The sequence below is a fragment of the Salvelinus sp. IW2-2015 genome, linkage group LG4p, assembly GCF_002910315.2.
Source record: "Salvelinus sp. IW2-2015 linkage group LG4p, ASM291031v2, whole genome shotgun sequence".
Taxonomy (NCBI): Eukaryota; Metazoa; Chordata; class Actinopteri; order Salmoniformes; family Salmonidae; genus Salvelinus; species Salvelinus sp. IW2-2015.
The window spans coordinates 9,602,657-9,627,897 of NC_036841.1; the positions used below are offsets into that span (position 1 = coordinate 9,602,657).

Consider the following 25,241-nt stretch of genomic DNA (forward strand, 5'->3'; position numbering starts at 1 on the left):
GACGAGGTAGAGGGAGGGAGGGAGGAGAGGTAGAGGAGGGAGGGAGGAGGCGTGGAGGAGGGGTAGGAGAATAGAGGAGAGGTAGAGGGGGGTGGAGGAGAGGTAGAGGAGGGAGGGAGAGAGGTAGAGGAGGAGGGTGGAGGGATGGAGAGTGAGGGCGTGTGGGCTTCGGTCGCGAGAGATGTAGAGGGGAATGGAGGAGGGATGAAGGAGAGGTAGAGGGGGGAATGGAGGAGGGATGGGTCAGACCTTGGTGCGGACGATGTTCTTGTCCGAGTCGATGTCGGCCAACGTGTCATAGTCATCCTCCTCTATAGAGCTCAGAGACTCATGTCGACCACGACCCGCTACGCTCTCCAATGAACGCTCTGAGAGACAGAGAGAGAGAGATGGAGAGAAAGTGAGAGAGAGCAAGAGAGAGAGGAAACAGTAAGTTTGTCASTGACTCAGGGTTATATTTCTCAATTTGATAGTTTATTGGTTTTACAGCTTAAGATAATTTTTTTATGATTTGGGACGTATTCAATAGATTGGTGATTCTGGCCAATGACGCATTCGTGATAATTACAAAATGTATAATTTAAAGTCATCCTCAACATTCCATCATTATCTCTGCATACAGTCAAACATGATCGTTGACCATATGTGATCGTTTTGGTTGAGGTCTCCATCTGTGGTCATCAGAGCATTAAATTACATCAAAAGGTATATAGARCTTGAACATATTCTGAAGTGATTGACATGTGGCTGATTTATACAGTGAAGGGATGCAATTGGCTGGCTGGCTAAGGCAGTGAGGGTCACCAATGCGGATGGCTACGTGGTGGATGGCAGTTAGGAATGGTCTGCGTTTCAAAGTCTCCTGTCCTGATAAACAAACACAGATAAACCAATAAGAAACAAGAGCACTCCGCAGCCCTCCAATCAAGAGCCAGTTTGGTGGTGAAATGCTGTGCAACATAAATTGAAGACGGATTTTGTGCCATGTTGACCCATTGTGTGTATTTGCACATCGGAGTGTYTGTGTGTGTATACATCTYTATTTAGTCATCCTGCTCCATACCCATGTATCTGTAGTTGGCATCTGATGCTATGCTGTCTGTGATGGCCTCTGAGCTCAACGTGCTGGCYTTGTCCACTGTAGAAACAATAGCAGAGAGAAACAACATTAAAGAGTGCTTGAAGTGGTGTAAGTATTCACTTTGGCTGTGTCCCAATTATCTTTCCTTCCTCCCAAAGTGTGCGCTTGTTCACTTCCTTTCACTGATTTGAAAGGAAATGACTGGTAAAAGAAATATGGAGAAAAGTGCAGCTAGTCCAWGACTCCCCCAATCCAATGCTTTTAGATTCGTGGGGGAAGTAGTGAAGGAGTGCACATTAACGAGGAGACTCATGTGAAACAAAGCAATGAGACACACAACAGACCTAGAACAGTGAAAGCCCGGTCATCCTCAGTTAGCTACATTGATTGACAATATTTTCACTCAAAACGTTTCAAATATCGTCACACTTGTAAAGTAAATGAGCACACACACACACACACACACACACACACACCACACCAACACACACACACACCACACACACACACACACACACACACCACACACACACACACACACACACACACACACACACACACACACACACACACACACACACACACACACACTCACCAAAGGAGCCGTATCATAGGGGAGAACTGGAGTCACACCTGCTTTCCTGTGGTAACAGGTAGAAATAATGTCACATAAACACACACAAACACATGTCACTATAGCAGTTGAGTAGTCTACACTCTACCACAGCATCTAGATGAATGGTTAGTTAGAGAGGACACACCATGCCCTGTGGGTTCAGAGGTTGAAAAGTGAGGCAAGGGTTAATACAAGGGTGCCCTAGGGGGTGAGTCCAATGGGAGATGAAGAGTGACTATTGAAAACAGAAGTCCTTTTCAGTCAGACTCCCATTGGAACCAAACCACCGTAACCATCATTTCATCCAAAGCATGACCATGGACAAGTGTTTGTGACTGCACTGGACAGTGCTGTGTCAGGCAACTCAGGAAGTAAACTGAAATTCCAATTCAATAATTTAAAAAAGGGGCTTTTATTTTCAATMACTTTTCAATAAACTGAGGAGTATATATTTATTTCAAATGTTTTTCCATATTTTAAATTGAAATCACTTCCAGAATGGACCCCGACAGGTAATCCAATTAGCCATGCATGAGGATGATGATTCCTCATCCACCCAGATGATAAGCCGTCATCCCTCCACTGGATGACATCATACTGGTGATAATGACCGTGAGGTGGGTGTAATAATTTATACAGCATGCACGAAGGGTAATAAGTAGTGTGAAACTGTGGGAGAAGCTCAGTCACAGGCAATATATCACTACTCCAACATTCTTACCCAGTAGAGAGGCTGAGCCAAAGTTTAGCATGGGGAGAAAGAAAAACAGACAAATTCAAAAATACAACTTAAAGAGAAATAGACCAGTAATCCTTCGTCTGATGGGGCAACTATTAAATGGTACGCATTCCTTCTACAACTCATTTTTCAATCTTAAATACAGAGTTACAGAGTTGGTTCTCTCCCCTCTTCCCTGTACACCCCTCTGAAAAAGAAATAGAATGGAGTGTGCCATTGTAGTGGGTTGCTGGGATACCTGTCTCCGCGGGCGACATGTCCGCTGGGTTCAGAAGCCCCTCCCTCCTCCTGTGCATCCTGACCAGAGAAAAGACCCAGAGAGAGACACTTGAGTTCCAAAGCCTCTATATGACCGTGTATGAAATGATGTACTTACTGTATACGACAGTGGGGCGATCGACAGACCTCTTGTTCTCCACACAGGCCACCAGGAAGGTGAGCAGGTAGAAGGAGAGGAAGATGCCCAGGCAGAATAGCATGCCCATCACGTACACATCCGCTGAGACGGAGAGAGGGGGATAGAGAGTGAGAGAGAGGGGGATAGAGAGAGAGAGAGAGATATATATATAGAGAGAGAGAGAGACGGAGAGAGAGGGATAGAGAGAGACAGGGATAGAGCGTGGAAGGAGAGAGGAAGATATAGAGAAGATGTTAGAGAGAAACAGAGACGAATAGAAAGAGAGAGAGTCAGACAGTAACATTTCTCTCCGCTACATGGATGTACTGTTTGATGGAGCTGAAGTCCTTTGGTCTGCCTGGCTGAGTGACTCACAGCTGATAGCGGGCGAGACGACCACGTCCAGCGTTTTACTGCGGTTGCCGGCATCGATGAGCTCATCTGGACGGAGGGGGTAGAAGCGCAGGGGACCCCCACATGCCTCGTCCTCCGTCTTCACCACCACCACCACATAGAAACTATTACTAGGGAAGTCCTTCCTCTGGGAGCCACGAGATAAGAAAAGGGGAGAGGGGGAACAAGAGAGAGAGAGAGAGAGACAGACAGAGAGAGACAGAGAGTTGATGAAATGGTTGTCCATTGTGGCAAGTGAGCTGTAAAAATGTATTTATTGATCAATTACCTGATATCTCCAGTGTGTGTGTGTGTGTGTGTGTGTGTGTGTGTGTGTGTGTGTGTGTATTTTACCTGGACAGTGATGGCAGCTGTCTTGGTCATGGTTTGATACATTCCAATGAAGGCCACGTTGTTATCCAAGTCATACACTGGGCACTGATGATAAGGTAGAACACAGAATTTAGCAATCAGAGAGGAACAAGTGTGTCTGTATGTGTGTGTGTGTGTGTCTGCCTGAGCGAAGAACAGGTGCAGCCAGGGCTAATGTGGTTGCCACGGCAACATGCGTCTCTTCACTCCCCAAGTGTGTGGAATGCAGATTTCTATATTGGCCTACATTTCAGCGACCCCCCCCAGTGTGAGCTGATAACACACCTGACAGAGCTTTACATTGCGTTTTAGTAACGCCTCTCTTTCACAGCTTTAAACTGCTTTYGGGTAAAACCAGTGCATTTCACAAGTTCATTCACAGCTGTCTAGGGGTTGTTGGGTTGCTCAGAATGAACTCAACACTGCCCTTGTGTGGTATATCGGAGGCTAGCCTTTGGAGACAATAGGCTGTAACAATTGCTTGAAATTGATCATTTACTCAAGCTTGCATTTGAAATTTGGAGTTAAAATGTATTATTACTGTGGTGAAGATGCACCATTGGCGTGGCTCRTCACTTGCACTCTTCAAACTCCCGCCGGCGGAGAGTGCTTTTTTCCTCTTGTTGACATGTTTGCTGTTGCTTTCACACGTGCATAGGCCCTGTTGTAAATCTATTTTCCATCTAATACTACTATAATTTCTAGCATTTCATCATTTCATCCCCGTACCGTTTATTGCAACAAGTAGACATTTCTGTTTCATGTTTGATAGGACTACAATACACTTTCATTTAGCCAACCATTTCTTACCCTCTGAGTGGCGTGATGTTTATGGTGCACATGAACATTCAGAAGACTCATGTGGTAGAAGTTCTGTTTATTTAATTAAATGCATGGTTCCCTTTCTTCATATTTCCCTGGTTATGTCAGAGTTCCGTGTCTTCCTATTGCCGCGTTCAAAACAACTGGGAACTCGGAACTGGAAACTCTGAAAACTCAGACTTCCGACTTCAGTGCGTTCAAGACAACTGGGAACTCGGAGAAAAAACGAGCACCGACTCAGGATTCCATCTCGGGAACTCGGGCCTCTTTCTAGAGCTCCGACTTCCAGACCTGAAGATCACTGATGTCATGATTTGACCWCGTATTTTTCCTGAGTTCCCAGTTGTCTTGAAAGCACCATTAGTCTCTGTCATTCTGGTTGTGCGTAATAGCGGTGCGTGCGCCTCAGTGCATATAGAAATAGGCTACGTGGCCTGCGCTCCATGCTTTGGAGAATGTAGAATAAGGTAAAAGGATTGTTCCATGTATGCATGGTGTTGAAATATCATTAATAATCATTAAGTCTGATTAAGAGGAATGTACCAATGGATGTGGAAATGGCCTTTTACATTGTAGAATCCGTTTATTGGATGTAATTGCCAATTGGGTAATTGTATGGTCCTGGGGTCCAAGTTTATATTATTTATGCAGGCCTACCTGTTTGAGCTCCTGTTAGACAGATTCCATTTGGTTTCTCAAGGGGAGGCTGTACAGTCACACTCTACCTGTGTCCATTCCGATTGTATCAAACTTAACCTGTCCAGAGGCTATTTCTTTTGGGCTATTGCAGGTGTATATTTGGTCAATCTACTTGTATATGTTGTATGATATGTATGATACCATTGGATCACCAAAACCTGTAAATAAATCTACACTCCGAGCACGTCAACCTGCCTTGGCTTCTGCTGATGTCATGCCCTTACGACTGCCACAAGGTCCCTATTTTACAATGACATAAAGGTATGTTGTAGACAACATAACGAAAACGGCTGTCCTGGAGCCTCGATAAATAGACAAAGATTTCTCGTTGAAAAAGTCGTTGCATGTACAGATTTTTTATTTTTATTTGAAAACGTATAACTCGACACGCTCTTAGAATGCACGACTTGGACTTGACCCGTTCTACTTTGGACTCGATTTGTGACAGACCTTGTGATTTAAGACTTGCTTGTGACTGGAATAATAGTGACTTGGTCCCACCTCCGATGCCTAATGAACAGGTTTGGTCAAGTTAGTTTACCTGGATGTCCTGGATGGACATGACAGAGCACGGGAAGGTCATCTCAGAGTTGACCTTGACGATGACCGTGTCCACTCCGTCAGGGAACACATATTTGAAGTACTAAGAGAGAAAAATTGGGAGTTATAATTATAAAAAAAGGATCACATATTTATCAGAACAAGTCATAATTCAGATTATTATTATTATATATATTTTTTAAATGTAACGCATACTTCCTAACAATACTATTCTATTATGTTGATAGATCTACAGTTTTGAAAGGCAAATCTATAGAATACAAAAAGCACAACATGTGTGATGTAACAATATGTAACAGTATATATTTCCTCCCGTCTCCGTCTCGACATCTGTTACACAACACCTCAACAAATCACGCACACACATTCCTTCTTTAATCTCAATCACCTTCTTGGCCKTGGCCTTTAGACTTAGACAACCGTCTCCACCCACACACCTCTCATGGCCACAGTATAAGGGTTTTACGGGAAATATCCTGTGCGCGTATGTCTCCCCGTGTGTATGAGTGTGAGTGGCTATGTTTCTCACCTGGGGTTGGGATGGTGAAGCAGTGAAGCTGAACTTCTTGTCTGTACTGTAATGAAGAAGACAAGAGGACAAGAAACACTCAACAATAACATTAGCCAGTCAGGTCACACATACTGTACAGTACGCCATCTCTACTCTATGAGTGATGCTGTTGTGTCTTGGCTTGCTGTAGAAATAGGCAGTCACGATCATGTGTAGGCAAGAAGGCAGTGTTCAATGCAAATTAGACCAGCTCTGCACAGTAGCATAATAGTGATATAAACTATGATGACTCAGAGTATTGACTATGTACTGTTGTGGGAGGCTGTGTAAGACATGTAGTTCTACAACCAGATATCAGGTATCATGTATTCGCTCGGCTAGCTAGCAGGAAGGTAATGATCCCGGATGAAGATGACTCACTGCAGGGTGAAGCTGTCCACGCGGCTGATCCTCAGCTGGTAGTGGGTGCCCAAGCTGGACAGGGTAGACACGTCCACAAAGAAGTACTGTGTCTCGGTGAGGGAGCGGGTGGGGGGCTGGCACAGCGTTCGGCCCACATGGGCATAGGGGTACTTCCTCTGGTACCTGTGGCAGGGAGGGGAGCAAAGATATAGCACTTCGCCACTCATTTCTATTCATCCAGGAAGTCCCATTGAGGCCAGAAGACCATTTTCTATATATATATATATATTTTATGTCATACTTTCCCCCCCTTTTTTCATGGTACCCAATTGGTAGTTACTGTCTTGTCTCATCGCTGCAACTCCCGTAGGGARCCGGGGGAGGCAAATGTCGAGAGCCGTGCGTCCTCCGAAACATGACCCTGCCAAGCCGCACTGCTTCTTGACACACTGCTCGCTTAACCCGGAAGCCAGCCGCACCAATGTGTCAGAGGAAACACCGTACAGCTGGCGACCGAAGTCAGCGTGCATGTGCCCGGCCCGCCACAAGGATTTGCTAGAGCGCAGGACATCCCGGCCGGCCAAACCCTCCCCTAACCCGGACGGCGCTGGGTCGATTGTGCGCCGCCTCATGGGTTTCCCGGTTGCGGCCGGCTGCGACACAGCGTGGGATCGAACGTGGGTCTGTAGTGACGCCACTAGCACTGTGATGCAGAGCCTTAGACCGCTGCGGCACCTGGGAGGCCCCAGATGACCTCTTTTATAAGGGAGACCTGGCAAAGAGGGTAGCTCAATATACAAATCATGATAACAGATTTGAGCACATAGAACATAAAAGGCCTTTATTAGACTAGGTCACGTCCAAAATTGCACCCTAATCCCTATGCAGTGCCATAATTGCACTACTTTTGAGCAGGGTCCATAGAGAAAATAGGATGCCAATTCATATTACACCGCCTAAGCTATTTTAAGGTTGAACTTAACCATGACCATTGCAGACAGCTCATAACAGTGCCTATGGTGGGAAAATGATGATACGAACAGGATGATAAGAACAACCCCTGCTGAGAAAGGAACTGAGAATTGGCCTGTCAAATTGTGTCAACAAAAAACTGTGTGTAAATGACAGAAAAACACACAAGCTGCAACTTTCCATAATCCAACAACCTAGCAAGTACTGTAATTATGGCTAGTGTCTATGGGGAAATGAGGCCTATGCTTTATGTTTATGTGGAAGTGAAAGTTCAATGTTCAACGATGACTCGCTCTCAACTAAATTGCTTTACCGCATGACACGGGTGTTCTGGTATTGCGCAAGTCCATGTATTATGTTAAGCCATGAAAGACAGGCTACTGTAGCGTCTCCCAAACTCGGTCCTCGGGACGTTTTGGTTTTTACCCTAACACTACACAGCTAATTCAAATGACCAAAGCATGCTGATGAGTTGGTTATTGGAATCAGCTGTGTAGTGCTCGGGAAAAAACGAAACGTGCACCCCTTCGAGTRCCGAGTACAGAGTTCGGGAGACCCTGGCCTACTGTATAATGAAAAAACAAGTAGGCTCTGCATGCAAGCTAAACACTTAGACCTATATCATATAATAATTAGGGGGTGCTTATATAGTCCTGTTTCACTGTATGTACAGGTGTGAAATGGAAATGTGATTTTTGCATATGCCACTCCCCCTGAGACACCCTCGGAGAGTGGGGTCACAGCCAGGGATCAGCCATTATTGACGGCAACTCTGGAGCAATTAGAGTTAATTGCCTCGCTCAAGGGCAGAATGACAGATTTTACTTTGTCGGCTCGGGGATTCAAACAATAACCTTTCTGTTACTGGCCCAACACTCCTAACTGCCAGATACAGGGTTTTCTTTTTCTGTCTTCTTGCCCTGCCAGCACTCCCTTCAGTTGACCCATTCAGTACTTCTCCTGCACATCTCTCTGTAATGTTTATAATACAGTGAGCTCCAAAAGTATTGGGACAGTGACATTTTGTTGTTGTTTTGGCTCTATACTCCAGCACTTTGAAATGATACAATGACTATGAGCTTAAAGTGCAGACTGTCAGATTTAACTTGAGGGTAATTCCATCCATATCGGGTAAACCGTTTAGAAATTACGGCACTTTTTGTACATAGTTCCTCCATTTTAGGGGACCAACGTATTGGGACAAATTCACTTATATGTGTATTAAAGTAGTCAAAAGTTTAGTATTTGGTCCCATATTCCTAGCACACAATGATGACATCAAACTTGTGACTCACAAGCTTGATGTCATCATTGCGTGCTAGGAATATGGGACCAAATACTAAACTTTTGACTACTTTAAAAATCTTAAGTGAATTTGTCCCAATACTTGTGGTCCCCTAAAATGGGGGGGACTATGAACAAAAAGTAATGACATTTCTAAACGGTTCACCTGATATGGATAAAAATACCCTCAGATTAAAGTTGACAGTCTGCACTTCATGTATTGTTTCAAATCCAAAGTGCTGGAGAACAGAGCCAAAACKAACAAAAAATGTGTCACTGTTCCAATACTTTTGGAGCTCATTGTATCTTCAACCCATGAATAAGTCAATATATCTAGCCTACATAATGAAGAGAGACGCAGCAAAAATACACTCAAGGAGAAACAAAACCTCTACAACATCTAGGACTAGGCTACACAACTGTATGGCCTGTTGGTTTAGGTTGTTTTCTTTGACAGAACTGAACAATTTAATACCAAAGTATAACCACTTATCGTGCTTCCCCTCCACTCTAGTTGAAAATGCCCAGGTGCATCTCAAATGGATATTGACATAATAAAATGGTTTGGTGATATAACACAGGGACAGAACCAGGATGTGCCAGGGCTGCAACCAGTAGGGCACACCGTTGCGGCGATAGAAATGTCTTGATTAGAGCCAACTTGAGTCCTTATTCTACGTGTCAGAGATGCATGTTTGTTTAAAATAACATAATGCTTGTCTGAACGTTCCACAACATTGTGCCCTGCTGAACGCACCTCAGGTGTGCCAGTAGGGTAGGCTACTCACAGTCCACGCAGTATGAGGGGGACCTGGAAGGACAGCACAGCCTGCTTCTGTCTGACCACAAACAGGATGGGACTGCTCTCTGCCCCCTCTGACAGTACGTCCACAGTCACACGGATCCCCTCCGTCTGCCAGGGCAGGGAGAGAGAGAGGMGGAGAGGGTTAGAGAAACTCAATGTTTCTAAGTAAAACGACATACAGTACCAGTCAAAAGTTTGGACACACCTACTCATTCCAGGGGTTTTCTGTATTTGTACAATTTTCTACATTGTAGAATAATAGTGAAGACATCAAAACTATGAAATAACACATGGAATCACGTAGTTACCAAAAATGGAGTTCAACAAATCAAAATAGATTTTATATTTGAGATTCTTCAAAGTAGCCACCCTTTGCCTTGCTGACAGCTTTGCACACTCTTGGCATTCTCTCAACCAGCTTCATGAGGTAGTCACCTGGAATGCATTTCAATTAACAGGTCTGCCTTGTTAAAAGTTCATTTGTGGAATTTATTTCCTTCTTATGCGTTTGAGCCAATCAGTTGTGTTGTGACAAGGTAAAGGTAGGGGTGGTAAACAGAAGATAGCCCTATTTGGTAAAAGACCAAGTCCATATTATGTCCAGAACAGCTCAAATAAAGCAAAGAGAAACGACAGTGCGTCAATACTTTAAGACATGAAGGTCAGTCAATGCGGAAAATGTCAAGAACTTTGAAAGTTTCAAGTGCAGTCGCAAAAACCATCAAGCACTATGATGAAACTGGCTCTCATGACGAACGCCACAGGAAAGTAAGACCCAGAGTTACCTCTGCTGCAGAGGACAAATGAATTAGAATTAACTGCACCTCAGATTGCAGCCCAAATAAATGCTTCACAGTTCAAGTAACAGACACATCTCAACATCAACTGTTCAGAGTAGACTGCATGAATCAGGCCTTCATGGTCAAATTTCTGCAAAGAAACCACTACAAAAGGACACCAATAAGAAGAAGACACTTGCTTGGGCCAAGAAACACGAGCAATTAGACCGGTGGAAATATGTCCAAATTTGAGATTTTTTGTTCCAACCGCTGTGTCTTTGTGAGACGCAGAGTAGGTGAACGGATGATCTCCGCATGTGTGGTTCCCACCGTGAAGCATGAAGGAGGTGGTGTGATGGTGCTTTGCTGGTGACACGGTCTGTGATTTATTTAGAGTTCAAGGCACACTTAACCAGCATGGCTACCACACCATTCTCCAGTGATACACCATCCCATCTGGTTTGCACTTAATGGGACTATCATTTGTTCTTCAACAGAACAATGAACAACACACCTCCAGGCTGCGTAAGGGCTATTTGACCAAGAAGGAGAGTGATGGAATGCTACATCAGATGACCTGGCCGCCACAATCACCTGACCTCAACCCAATTAAGATGGTTTGGGATGAATTGGACCGCAGAGTGAAGGAAAAGCAGTCAACAAGTGCTAAGAATGTGGGAACTCCTTCAAGACTGTTAGAAAAGCATTCCAGGTGATACTGGTTGAGAGAATGCCAAGAGTGTGTAAAGAACGATGATGGCGCTGACAGATAGGAGCTAGAAGCACGGCTGCCCTAAGCCACTTGGCATATTTCGTTTTTCATTATTAGCCCAGAAAATGTTTTGTGTTATTACATACAGCCGGAAATAACTTTTGGATATCAGAGTGGCAGTAACTCACCAGCATTACGAACTTGAATACGACTTTCCCAAATTTGATCCTTTGTTCGTACCCCCCAGGGCAATTGAACTGATTCCAGAGGCTGATCCAAAACACKGCCGGCCGAGAAGAGGTACTCGGAGTGGACTTCTAGTCCGACTCAGGAGGCGCGCACACCACCCATCGCTTCCGAATATATATTGCTCGCTAATGTTCAGTCTCTGGATAATAAAGTTGACGAGCTCAGGGCGAGGATCTCCTTCCAGAGAGACATCAGCGATTGTAACACTCTGTTTCACAGAAACATGGCTCTCTCAGGACATACTGTGAGTCCATACAGCCAGTTGGGTTCTCAGTTCATCGCGCAGACAGGAATAAAGATCTCTCCCGGAAGAAAAAGGGCAGGGGTGTATGTTTCATGATGAACTACTCATGTGTGATTGTGATAACATACAGAAAAACTCAAGTCCCTTTTCTTCACCCGACCTAGAATACCTCACAATCAAATGCCGACCATATTACCTCCCAAGAGAATTCTCTTCGGTTATAGTCACAGCATATTTCCCCTCAAGCTGATTCCCTCAAAGAACTACACTGGACTCTATGCAAACTGGAAACCACATATCCGGAGGCCGCATTTATTGTAGCCGGGGATTTTAAGAAAGCTAATCTGAGGGAAACACTACCGAAGTTCTACGAACACATTGACTGTTGTCCAAAACATTGGACCACTACTACTTAGCTTTTCAAAATGTCTTCAAGGCCCTCCCACACACTTCCCTCGGCAAATCTGATCACAATTCCATTTTGCTCCTCCCTTCCTATAGGCATTAACTCAAACAGGAGGTACCCGAACTATGGACTACTCAACGCTGGCCTGACCAATCGGAATCCATGCTTCATGTTTGTTTTGATCATGCGGACTGGGATATGTTCCGGGTAGCCTCTGAGAATAACATTGATGAATACACGGATAAGGTGACTGAGTTTATCAGGAAATGTATAGGAGACTATTAAAACCTACCCAAACCAGAAACCGTGGATAGATGGCAGCATTCACGCAAAACTGAAAGCGCAAACCACCGCTGTAAGCACAACCCCCACCTGTGGACGTCGGGCCCTCATACCACCCTCATGGAGTCTGTTTCTGACCGTTTGAGCAGACACATGCACATTTGTGGCCTGCTGGAGGTCACCTTATCTGACATCCTAGACCCACTTCAATTTGCTTACCACCCCAATAGATCCACAGACGATGCAATCGACATCGCACTGCCTTATACCGTCTGGACGAGATAAATACCTATGTATGAATGCTGTTATTTGACTACAGCTCAGCATCCAACACCATAGTACCCTCCAAGCTCATCATTAAGCTCGGGCCCTGGGTCTGAACCCCGCCCATTGCAACTGGGTCCTGGACTTCCTGACGGGCCACCCCCAGGTGGTGATGGTAGGAAACAACACCTCCACTACGCCGATCCTCAACACAGGGGCCCCATAAGGGTGCGTGCTCAGCCCCCTCCTGTAATCCCTGTTCACCCATGACCTCGTGGCCAGGCACGCCTCCAACTCAATCATCAATTTTGCAGACGACACAACAGTGTAGGCCTGATTACCAACAACGATGAGACAGCCTACAGGGAGGAGTTGAGGGCCCTGGGAGTGTGGTGCCAGGAAAATAACCTCTCACTCAATGTCAACAAAACAAAGGAGCTGATCGTGGACTTCAGGAAACAGCAGAGGGTGCACCCCCCCATCCACATCGACGGGACCACAGCGGAGAAGGTGGAAAGCTTCAAGTTCCTCGGCGTACACATCACTGATAAACTGAAATTGTCCACCCACACAGACAGCGTGGTGAAGAAGAAATTTGTCTTGGCACCTAAAACCCTCAAACTTTTACAGATGTACAGTTGAGAGCATCCTGTCAGGCTGTATCACCACCTGGTACGGCAACTGCACCGCTCACAACCGCAAGGCTCTCCAAAGAGTGCTGCGGTCTGCCCAAAGCATCACCGGGGGCAAACTACCTGCCCTCCAGGACACCTACAGCACCTGATGTCACAGGAAGGCCAAAAAGATCATCAACGACAACAACCACCTGAGCCACTGCCTGTTCACCCCGCTATCATCCAGAAGGCGAGGTCAGTATAGGTGCATCAAAGCTGAGATCGAGAGATTGAAAAACAGCTTCTATCTCAAGGCCATCAGACTGGTAAATAGCCATCACTAGCACCTTAGAGGCTGATGCCCTATATACATAGACTTGAAATCACTGGGCACCTTAAAAATGGAACACTAGTCACTTTAATAATGTTTACATATTTTGCATTACTCATCTCATATGTATATAATGTATTCTACTCTATTGCATTTTAGTCTATGCCACTCCGACATTGCTCGTCCAATATTTATATATTTTTAATTCCATTCCTTTAGATGTGTGTGTATTGTTGTGACATTGTTAGATATTACTGCACTGTTGGAGCTAGAAACACTAGCATTTCGCTACACCCGCAATAACATCTGCTAAACATGTGTATGTGACCAATAAAATTTGATTTGAAGCAGTCATCAAGGCAAAGGGTGGCTACTTTGAAGAATCTAAAATATATTTTGATTTGTTTAATACTTTTTTGGTTACTACATGATTCTATTTGTGTTTTCATAGTGTTGATGTCTTTACGATTATTCTACAATTTAGAAAACAGTAAAAAATAAAGAAAATCCTTGAATGAGTAGGTGTCCAAACTTTCAACTGGTACTGTACATACACACACACCCATCAAACATACACCTGCACACTCAAGTTTTGTATTTTTCACTTTTTGCAATCCTATCTTATTATAAAACCAAATTAGGCTACTCATAACAAGACAGTAGTTATGTGTTCTTCAGCCCTAGTACTTGGGGACCGGATGGGCAGGTTTAATTCCAGCCTAGTACTAACATAATTAGTTGAAACAGGTGTGTTAGCACTAGGCAGCCTGTGTAAAAAGCAGGATCTAAGAGACCAAAGTGGTATTTGTGACCTGAACTATGTACTCACCTTGTTTCGGGAGACGGTGTGATTGAAGGCATAGATGGTTTGGTTGTCACTGGTAACCGTATCGTTGTAGGTAACGTCAAACTCGGCATCTTTTTGGACCACCGTTTTAGTTTCTGCCCGTGCGCACCGCAAGTGGGTCACACATAACCACAACAGGACCACATAACCAAGTCGGAACCAGACTAAAACTGGGCCAAATTTACAACCGCTCCTCAAAACCATTTCCTTGCGATTTGTCAATAATAGCTGTGCTAGCTGAGCAACAGTTTGTCGACCAAAATGCACTTGACACGTCGGATGACAATAATAGCAATGAATGGCAAACTTACCTAACTAGGCAGCTCAGTTGTAATTTATCATTCACAACAGAACAGTTGATAGCGAACGACTACCTACAGTAGTGTGATAATCTAGCCAGCTAGCTACATTTGCTAGCTAATGATCAATGTATTACATCCACATCGCTCCTCCTGTTTCACCATCGCCAGCTAGCCACTCCTCGGTACTGCGACTTAAACTAACGTTAGCTAGGCGATAACAACACAACTACTACTGTACTAGCGAGCGAGCTAGATCCCGAAAGATTTACTATCCGAGGTTTTTACAGCTAATATCATCCACATTTTATCATTTAGGTTGACATATCAGGTACCGTAAAGTGAACGTTGTTTTTGCATCTGTTGAATCGACTGGCCACGGCGATTGAATCTGTGTCACTCACACCCTCCCAACGCACGCAGTAAACAAACCAAGCACGGCGTAATGACGTCATTCTTTTCAGCACAAACATAGAAATAGAATGCATATGACCAAATGTATTGCAGTAAACTCTGACATAAGGAATAGATACACTATTCCTTTGAAATAAAACACGTATTAGATCTATTATTGTTCTGATGGAAAGAGAAACACATTTTACTACATTTTTCCTACTGGACTAAGTGAGGGTATTTCAAGAAAGTGAGGTACGACTCTGGTTGTACATTTAAGGGCTTGTAAGTAAGCATTTCACTGTAAGGTCTACTACACCTGTTGTATTCGGCTCATCTGACAAATACAATTTGATTTGATTTGACTTTGCAGCTGGCCAATCTAGCAGAAATAGATCAGTTCTGCCTCCTGTTCATGATTCGTGACAATAAACGTAAACCTGCCCATGTCTCTCACCTCAACTGCAAAGGCAAGGCGTACCAGTGCACCAAGTCTGGAACCAACAGGACCCTAAACAGCTTCTACCCCCAAGCCATAATACTGCTAAACAAGACTGCTAAATAGCTAATCAAATGTCTACCCAGACTACCTGCGTTTACTCCTTTTTGTACTAACTCTCTTGCACTGATCTATGTACACACACACTGGACTTGGTACTGGTAGTCCCTGTATACACACACACACTCACACATACTTACACTGACACCCCAACACACAAACACACACACACACGCACGCGCYCGCACGCACGCACACACACACAAATTACACACGCTCACATGTATACTGACAACACAAACACTAACACACTCACACTCACCGCATACGCTGCTGCTACTGTCTATTATCCTGTTGCTCACTTTACCCGTACCTATGTACATAGCTACCTGAATTACCTCGTACCCCTGTACATCAACTCGGTACTGGTACTCCATGTATATAGCCATGTTATTTTTACTCGTTATTGTCATACGTGATTCACTGTCTTTTTATTCCTCATATCACTATTTCTATTTTTCATTTGTATTTTTAAATCTTTATCTTTAACTATGCATTTTTGGAAAAGGACCCATAAGTAAGCGTTTCACCAATTCTTTACGAAGCATGTGACAAATAACAATTGATTTGATTTTGATTTGAACATGACAAGGCAGTTCAGTTGGAAACAGTACCTCTGCTGGTGTAAGACCCATCCTGCATGCAGGAAAGGCTTCATTTCTTTCAGGAAAGGCCTGTGTACACAGGCTTCATGTGCTGCATGAACAGAGCTCCAATAATTACAGGATTAGTTCCAGGATTCTGTGAATAATATGAAGGATCTGTAACTTTTCTTGTTCCTGTGATAGTGTGAATGAGTTAGGTAAAATTATTTATCCTGGACACAGAATATTAAGTCTATAAATCTAAATGGAATGAATCGGAGTTGCATTACGGTTTAGATAATAGTTTCTACAGTCCCCCTGCGATGGTTAGCGGAAAGGTAAACAAGACAGTCTCTGTGAATGACTGAATGTATTAGCACACCGTCTTGTGTGGCTTTCCTGCAGACTAGACGCTGTGTTGTATATTGCTGCCTTTCGCAGGTCGGAGTGCAGATTGCACATTTTGGTCAGCCCCTCCCCAAAAAGGGAAAAGGGGAATAGAAATAACTTAAATTGCACCAACATTTAACCCTGCACCTATCCACTATCCAGAAACCCCCACATCCCCCTACATGTCTCTAAACAATCCTACACCAGGCCATCTGCCTGGGAGGATGGAGCCCCTTCTCTCAAACCTTCCTGTAGATCTTCTGCACTAAAATCTCACACACTCAAATATTTCTCTGCTGCTGCAACTACCACATCTAGCTTCTGTGATTTCCGCTCCGTCAGTGCAGTGCATACGCTATCCAACCTTACTAAAACTCATCCTCTCTGGCTCTTTCTCTCCAGGCCTACTCACTGGGGGAATCCCAGTCGACTCACTCACCCTTGGATTATTCTCTACTCTCTTCAATACCTCAGCATAGGAAATGTTTTGCCCCACTCGAACTCAGTCAACATCAACCTGTCTCTCTCTCACAGGGCGCTTCCGATCCCCAGCTGCATAGGCACCCCCACAGTTGACACACAGTGCTTTCTCCATCCCGACTGTACACTCTCTCTGACTATGCCCTCCTGCACATTTCTCACATTGTGGGATCTCCCTTCTACTCGGACTCATGTCCGAGTCTTTAAAACCTAAAGCAAAGAAGCGGGTTCAGAACATAGGCCCTCACAGAATAGCAAATATATCCTGACCTGACCTTATCAGGTAGAAACTCTGTGTCAAAGCTCAACAAGACAGACAGGGTATTCTCAGTCTCACCATTGCCACCGTGTCTACATCACAAACACTAGGAATATTCCTTTTAATTTGATCCACCTCTACACTCAACGCTACCTCACTGACCACCGCTTTCAGTGACGCCCTGCTACGGGAAAAGCAAAGCACACCACAGGTTGAGCCCCGAGCTGCGTGACTTAAAGTGCCCTCTTCATCTGGGAGGCAGATACACACATTTTTTGTGAATAATTCCACTTCTCGAAGCTTTCACAAATGTAATCATTCCCAGTTTGTCCTTTACCCAGCATGACACAGCGTATGGACTGGCCAAAAAGAAGGAATCAACTCTTTCCAAAATCTCACTCCCACCAGTCCAAAATCATCTCTGGTAGGACTCTCATGGCAAATGTTGGAAGACTCTACCACACCTCTCGTCGCAGGTAGGTCCACAATATCCTTGACTGGCTCAACTTTAGAGCGCTCACCACTGCCGACTGACTCCATTTCGAGATTAGCAAGGTCCTCAAGAGAGCAGGAAGACCTATATGTAAGATTACTTGGTTTGCAATCAGGTGATGTAGGTATGTACACCGCGAATGAAGGTGTACTGCATACTCAGGAGACTAATCTCTGATCTTAACATCGCAGTTCTTACGCTTTCACGTCATCGCATTTCCCTGAATGTATTCTCTACCCCTCCCATTGAAAAAGTTCTAGTAACCTGAGCCGCGGTACACCTGTCTATGGCCTGTGACGTGAATGGGTAAAAAAGGGTAAGGGAGCGCCCTTCTCAAATTGAACAGTAATCTGCGCCACTCAGTCATGTTGTCATTKATAATAATAATAATAGATTTATTTTATATAGCGCTTTTCATTACAAGTAGAATCTCAAAGTCGTTTTAAAAACAAAATAAACAAAAAACTATTTAATAAAACAATTGAAGGAATAGGACAGTTCTTGGGCAACGGTCAGTTCAGATGGGTAGTATCTTGACTTTGGACTACAGCCCTCTGGGGGCAGGTATAGGGCACCCCTCGGCAGAAAAAACAGAACTAGACAATAATTTGTGCCAGGTGTGATATCCCTCCTAAATAGCTCGGCTAATGTTCCTATCAACCCAGTAAGGCCAGCAGGCTTGTCTCTTTTTATTGGTGTGTAACTGTTATGAAAGTTGTATTGTCAATTTGTTTTGTATTTAAACGCCACTTTAAACGTGTACATGACACTGCAACAAAATGTCCCCATGGGGACAATAAAGTCAGTAAAGAGGGGTTAGCATAGATGGTACAGCAAGGCAGGGAGGTAGAGACATCTGACAGACAGGTCACGGAGCTCTTCATCGGGCACCTTGTCGTCTTCGATAGTCACAGCTCCTCCTCCGTAGGTAGGCTGGATCATCCACTACAGAAATGTAGCACCCATCTTGGTGATGCTTCGGAGTCTGTAAAAGTGCCAATATAAGACCACCACACCTCATCAGTGGTTCAGAAAAGCCCTATACGAGCCTCTGAATACCATCACACAACAGTCCACTTCCCTCTAGGAACTGGGGCAGGGGGCCAAAAAGCCGATGCTGTTGGTCTGGTGTTTCGGCATCATTCAAATCATAGCAAGCTAGCTAGCCAAGGCAAATATAAACTGATTTGCTTGCCATAATCAGTCCTGCAATTCCGTGGGTCACCACCAATTATTTATGTATACAGTTGAAGTCGGAAGTAAGTTTACATACACTTAGGTTGGAGCCATTAAAACTAGTTTCTTAACCACTCCACAAATTTCCTGTTAACAAACTATAGTTTTGGCAAGTTGGTTAGGACATCTACTTTGTGCATGACACAAGTAATTGTTCCAACAATTGTTTAAAGACAGATTATTTCACTTACAATTCACTGTATCACAATTCCAGTGTGTCAGAAGTGTACATACGCTAAGTTGACTGTGCCTTTAAATAGCTTGGAACATTCCAAAAAATGATGTCATGGCTTTAGAAGCTTCTGATAGGCTAATTGACATCATTTGAGTCAGTTGGAGGTGTACCTGTGGATGTATTTCAAGGCCTACCTTCAAACTCAGTGCCTCTTTGCTTGACATCATGGGAAAATCAAATGAAATCAGCCAAGACCTCAGAAGAAAAATTGTAGACCTCCACAAGTCTGGTTCATCCTTGGCAGCAATTTCCAAATGCCTGAAGGTACCACGTTAATCTGTACAAACAATAGTACGCAAGTATAAACACCATGGGACCACGCGGCCATCATACCGCTCAGGAATTAGATGCTACGGAGAGCGTGATCACACAGTCATCCCGAACAGCTGATGCTCTCATGCATGCTTCTGTATTGCTTGCCTCAAAGCTAGCATAAAAGGCATTTAGCTCGTCTGGTAGGCTCGTGTCACTGGGCAGCTCACGACTGTGCTTCCCTTTATAGTCCGTAATAGTTTGCAAGCCCTGCCACATCCGACAAGTGTCGGAGCCGGTGTAGTATGATTCAATTTTAGTCCTGTATTGACGCTTTGGCTGTTTGAAGGTTCGTCTGAGGGCATAGTTTCTTATAAGCGTCCGGGTTAGAGTTCCGCTCCTTGAATGCGGCAGCTCTAGCCTTTAGCTCAGTGTGGATGTTGCCTGTAATCCATGGCTTCTGGTTGGGGTATGTATGTACGGTCACTGTGGGGACGACGTCATCGATGTACTTATTGATGAAGCCAGTGACTAATGTGATGTACTCCTCAATGCCATCGGAAGAATACCAGAAAATATTCCAGTCTGTGCTAGAAAAACAGTCCTGTAGCTTAGCATCTGCGTCATCTGACCACTTCTTTATTGACCGAGTCACTGGTGCTTCCTGCTTTAGTTTGTGCTTGTAAGCAGGAATCAGGAGGATATAACTATGGTCAGATTTGCCAAATGGAGGGCGAGGGAGAGCTTTGTACGTGTCTCTGTGTGTGGAGTAAATGTGGTCTGGAGTTTTTTTCCCCTCTGGTTGCCCATTTAACATGCTGGTAGAAATGAGGTAAAACGGATTTAAGTTTCCCTGTATTAAAGTCCCCGGCCACTAGGAGCGCTGCCTCTGGATGAGCGTTTTCCTGTTTGCTTATGGCCTTATACAGCTCATTGAGTGCGGACTTAGTGCCAGCATCAGTTTGTGGTGGTAAATAGACAGCTATGAAAAATCTAGATGAACATTTTCTTGGTAAATAGTGTGGTCTGCAGCGTTTCATGATACACTCTACCTCAGGCGAGCAAATCCTCGAGACTTCCATAATATTAGATTTAATATATTAAATTGGCTATATAATTGGTTTTTAAGGTTAGGGCTTGGCATTAGGGATGGCAGTGTGGTTAAGGTTACAGTTAGGTTTAAAATCAGATTTATGTGACTTTGTGTCTGTGCCAGCTAGCAACCACTCTCCAGAGCTGCCTCCAGAACAAGATTCATGACAATAAATGCCAACCTGCGAGATATGGGTCTACTACAGACTTGACTGATCAGCATCCCATGGACACCACGACTAGGTCAACACTTGAAACTGGCGCTAACCAAAACCTTAACCCTAAACAGAAATAAATAGTTTAATTATTAGATAATAACAGTGAAATAGTGCTGTGTCTCTTTTGCAAGGTTTCTCATCAGTTATAATTCATCAGAAAAAAATGTATTRGCCTCTCAACTCTTATATTTGCTCCCTCTGCAGTTTTACCATCAAAGTAGGAAGTAGACTAGGTCTCCAATTGTCATCAAATTCTTAGTCTTATTATACTAATTCATTTAGTGGTGGGCAAGGAAAAATGTTATAATATTGATAAAGGAAATAGATCAATTTAGATTCAGAAAAGTGAATGGCCCTTTTGTGATCTAGATGTCACATCTGCTCCTGTAACACCCTCTACTGCTCATCCTGTTTCTACTTGACCTGCCGCCACTCTCCCAGTACTCTCTCCCTCTCCCTCTCTCTGTGTGTGTGTGTGTGATTGTGTGGGCGGAGACAGGTGTGCTGGAGTCAGAGCAGATCCCCACCAGCTGCAACCTGTTCCATAATCAAGACCTCTACAAATACTCAGCCCTTCCACTTCCATGCAGCTACATCGTAATCTCTGCTCAGTCAGTCTACGGTTCTAGCCGTTTGTTACTATTCAGATCCTGTTATGCTGTTGTGCCTGTTGCCCTTGCCTGATGCTGTTTTTCTCTCCGCTACAGTTGTGCCTGCTCTGACACTGGTCCCTGTCTCCAGTCCKACGTCTCGTCATCCTGCTACTCTGTCCTGGATTCCTCACTCTACTACTCCCTTGGATTCCCTTCCGGACATGCTTACTGTCTCAACTCCTCTCGCTCCAGCCTCAGCACCTGGTTTCCAGCAACCCGCCTGAGCTTCCCCTGACCTGCACTCCATCTCCCCCTGTGTTTCAATAAATACCTTGGTTACTTAATCCCAGTCTCCTCGTCTGAGTCTGCTCTTGGGTTCCCCTGTTCCACTCCGCGTAACACCTGATATTGAATCTTACAGGCCTGTAAGTCATGTAATCAACATATCCAGTCAAATAAAACCATTACGTTAGCCTACATCTCTTTAATGTACATTTAATGTACATTTTGATCAATGTGGTGCTCCAAGAATACAATTGTATACCCTTACACCAAATCCTTTCTAGTTCACCATAAAGAGCTGTCCTTTCAGGGCCCTAATTTATCTTCATCATGCCTAACCTACTGCACCCTCCTGATGAAAACAACTTTGATGCATGAGCCTGTTTAGAAGACCCAACTGTTTTTCTCCCAAAAGTCTAAATATAAAGCCAATCATCCAAGATGTGCTTTAGAACATGCCCCCAGTTATGCACTTTACGMTTGCTTCACCCTATGTCACGTTCCTGACCTTATTTCCTTTGTTTAGTCTTTGTTTATTTGGTCAGGACGTGAGCTGGGTGGGTGTAGTCTATGRTATGTGTCTCATTGGTTTAGGTGTGTCTGATTTGCCTGATATGGTTCTCAATCAGAGGCAGGTGTTTTACGTTGTCTCTGATTGGGAACCATATTTAGGTAGGCTGTGTTCACTGTTTGTTTGTGGGTGATTGTTCCTGTTCGTGCGTTCATGTTTTTATGTTCTCAAGTTCAGGACTGTAGCGTTGTTGGTTTCTTTCTGTTTATTGTTTTTGTTCGTGTTTAAAAGTATTCAAATAAATATGGATACATACCACGCTGCGTTTTGGTCCGAACCTTGCTCCTCCTCAGACGAGGAGGATTACGACGTTCGTTACACCCTAAATATAAAATGTGAACATGTTCAGATATTCTTAAGGCCTTGTTTGATGATTTCTTTCTGTGCTGACTGATATATGTGGGCGGGGGGGGGGGGGGGGGGTGCATTCGGTCTTCAATGAGGTCCGGAGGGCCGCAATGAAAATGTGTTATATTTCCTTGCCGTCAAAATATTAGTTTAATTTGTATTACTCCACTCATGCAGGATTAATAGGCCTAGTGCAGTATTTTTTTTCTTCTTTCATCATTGCCTCCATCCATCGTTTTTAAAATGTTTGATCATCCCTGTCTGTCTAGTGATTATTTGCCAGCTGGACAGTAAGAAACTGGATGAATATACAGTACCAGTCAAAGGTTTGGACACACCTACTGAGTGTTTTTCTGTTGTTTTTTTTATACAATTTTCTACATTGTAGAATAATAGTGAAGACATCAAAACTATGAAATAACACTTATGGAATCATGTAGTTACCAAAAATGAGTTAACAAATCAAAATAGATTTTATATTTGAGATTCTTCAAAGTAGCCACCCTTTGCCTTGATGACAGCTTTGAAAACTCTTGGCATTCTCTCAACCAGCTTCATGAGGTAGTCACCTGGAATGCATTTCAATTAACAGGTCTSCCTTGTTAAAAGTTTWTTTGTGGAATTTATTTCCTTCTTATGAGTTTGAGCCAATCAGTTGTGTTGTGACAAGGTAGGGGTGGTATACAGAAGATAGCCCTTTGTGGTAAAAGACCAAGTCCATATTATGTCCAGAACAGCTCAAATAAGCAAAGAGAAATGACAGTGCGTCATTACTTTAAGACATGAAGGTCAGTCAATGCGGAAAATGTCAAGAACTTTGAAAGTTTCTTCAAGTGCAGTCACAAAAAAACATCAAGCGCTATGATGAAACTGACTCTCATGAGGACCGCCACAGGAAAGGAAGACCCAGAGTTAACTCTGCTGCAGAGGATAAGTTCATTAGAGTTACCAGCATCAGAAATTGCAGCCCCCKAAAATACTTCACAGAGTTCAAGTAACAGACACATCTCAACATCAACTGTTCAGAGTAGACTGCATGAATCAGGCCTTCATAGTTGATTTGCTGCAAAGAAACCACTACTAAAGGACACCAATAATAATAAGAGACTTGCTTGGGCCAAGAAACATGAGCAATGGACTTTAGACCGTTGGAAATCTGTCCTTTGGTCTGAAAAGTCCATATTTGAGATTTTTGGTTCCAACCACTGTGTCTTTGTGGGACGCAGAATAGGTGAACGGATGATCTCTGTATGTGTGGTTCCCACCGTGAAGCATGGAGGAGGTGGTGTGATGGTGTGGGGGTGCTTTGCTGGTGACACTGTTGGCGATTTATTTAGAATTCAAGGCACACTTAACCAGCATGGCTACCACAGCATTCTGKAGCGATACGCCATCCAATCTGGTTAGCACTTCGTGGGACTGTCATTTGTTTTTCAACAGGACAATGACCCAACACACCTCCAGGCTGTGTAAGGGCTATTTGACCAAGAAGGAGAGTAATGGAGTGCTGCATCAGATGACCTGGCCCCCACAACCATCCAACCTCAACCCAATTGAGATGGTTGAGATGAGTTGCACCGCAGAGTGAAGGAAAAGCAGCCAACAAGTGCTCAGCATTTGTGGGAACTCCTTCAAGATTGTTGGAAAAGCATTCCAGGTGAAGCTGGTTGAGAGAATGCCAAGAGTGTACAAAGCTGTCATCAAGGCAAAGGGTGGCTACTTTGAAMAACCACAAATATAAAATATATTTTGAACACTTTTTTTGGTTACTACATGATTCCATGTGTTATTTCATAGTTTCGATGTCTTCACTGTTATTATACAATGTACAAAATAGTGAAAATTAAGAAAAACCCTTGAATGAGTAGGTGTGTCCAAACTTTGGTCTGGTACTGTTGGTGAATAATTTCTATACATTTTCAATTGGATTTTGGTCATTTTAAAGTAAATTGAATGAATTCCCCATGTTTATTTTACTCAAGCGGGATTGGACACCTCACAATAGATTTGATAACGCTGCTGTAGATGATGGATGAGACATGACATGACATCAAATCAAATTGTATTTGTGACATGGGCCGAATACAAATTTGTAGAATTTATAGTGAAATGTTTGCGTTACAAGCCCTTCCCAACAATGCAGATTAAAAAATAACTTCCAATGGGATGTGTGTGGTGTGTTTGTAGGTATATGCCGCCAGATGTAAAATAATAGAATAGAATGGAATAGAACAGAATATAATAACTGTATTTTTTTCAGATGGAACGTCTGAACGAGGTGATGCGTGACATTTTGTAGGCAATAAAGTATTTAGAATGAGTTGAACCAGAGATGTTGAATCCATCCAACCATGTGATGTACACTCGACAGACATGTGAAACTGCATGGCGGTCTTCCCGGTTAAGAAACACACAGACTTGCGCCAGCGCGATAATGCGCAGTTCTGTCGCCAAGGCAACCGTTTCTGTGGATGAAGTCATTGTTACGCTGATAGTTGCTATAGTTACAACCTAGAGAGGGCGCTGCGAAGGGGCTGTCTACGTAATATGACGCAGGGCGGGAGGCGTGCCCGCG

The 25,241-nt window shown here is 43.8% G+C and overlaps 2 protein-coding genes across 2 annotated transcripts in view; both read right to left on the reverse strand.

The window, feature by feature from the left end:
* The window catches only part of LOC111957120 (SID1 transmembrane family member 2-like), a 40,381-nt gene extending 25,291 nt beyond the window's left edge, over positions 1-15,090 (reverse strand). The window contains 13 exon segments of the mRNA XM_070436795.1: positions 250-368; positions 805-867; positions 1,064-1,138; positions 1,677-1,689; positions 2,562-2,733; positions 2,842-2,935; positions 3,209-3,374; positions 3,581-3,664; positions 5,661-5,762; positions 6,210-6,255; positions 6,612-6,776; positions 9,638-9,762; positions 14,365-15,090. Coding sequence (XP_070292896.1) covers positions 250-368; positions 805-867; positions 1,064-1,138; positions 1,677-1,689; positions 2,562-2,733; positions 2,842-2,935; positions 3,209-3,374; positions 3,581-3,664; positions 5,661-5,762; positions 6,210-6,255; positions 6,612-6,776; positions 9,638-9,762; positions 14,365-14,586 — 1,446 coding nt within the window. The 5' untranslated portion in view covers positions 14,587-15,090.
* Positions 1-22,448, reverse strand: part of LOC111960359 (apolipoprotein A-I-2) — a 75,913-nt gene extending 53,465 nt beyond the window's left edge. Inside the window, exon 1 of the mRNA XM_023982338.2 lies at positions 22,444-22,448. The gene's annotated coding sequence lies outside the window, so the exon portion shown is untranslated. The remainder of the gene's footprint in view (positions 1-22,443) is intronic.
* Between the last annotated feature and the right edge of the window lie 2,793 nt (positions 22,449-25,241).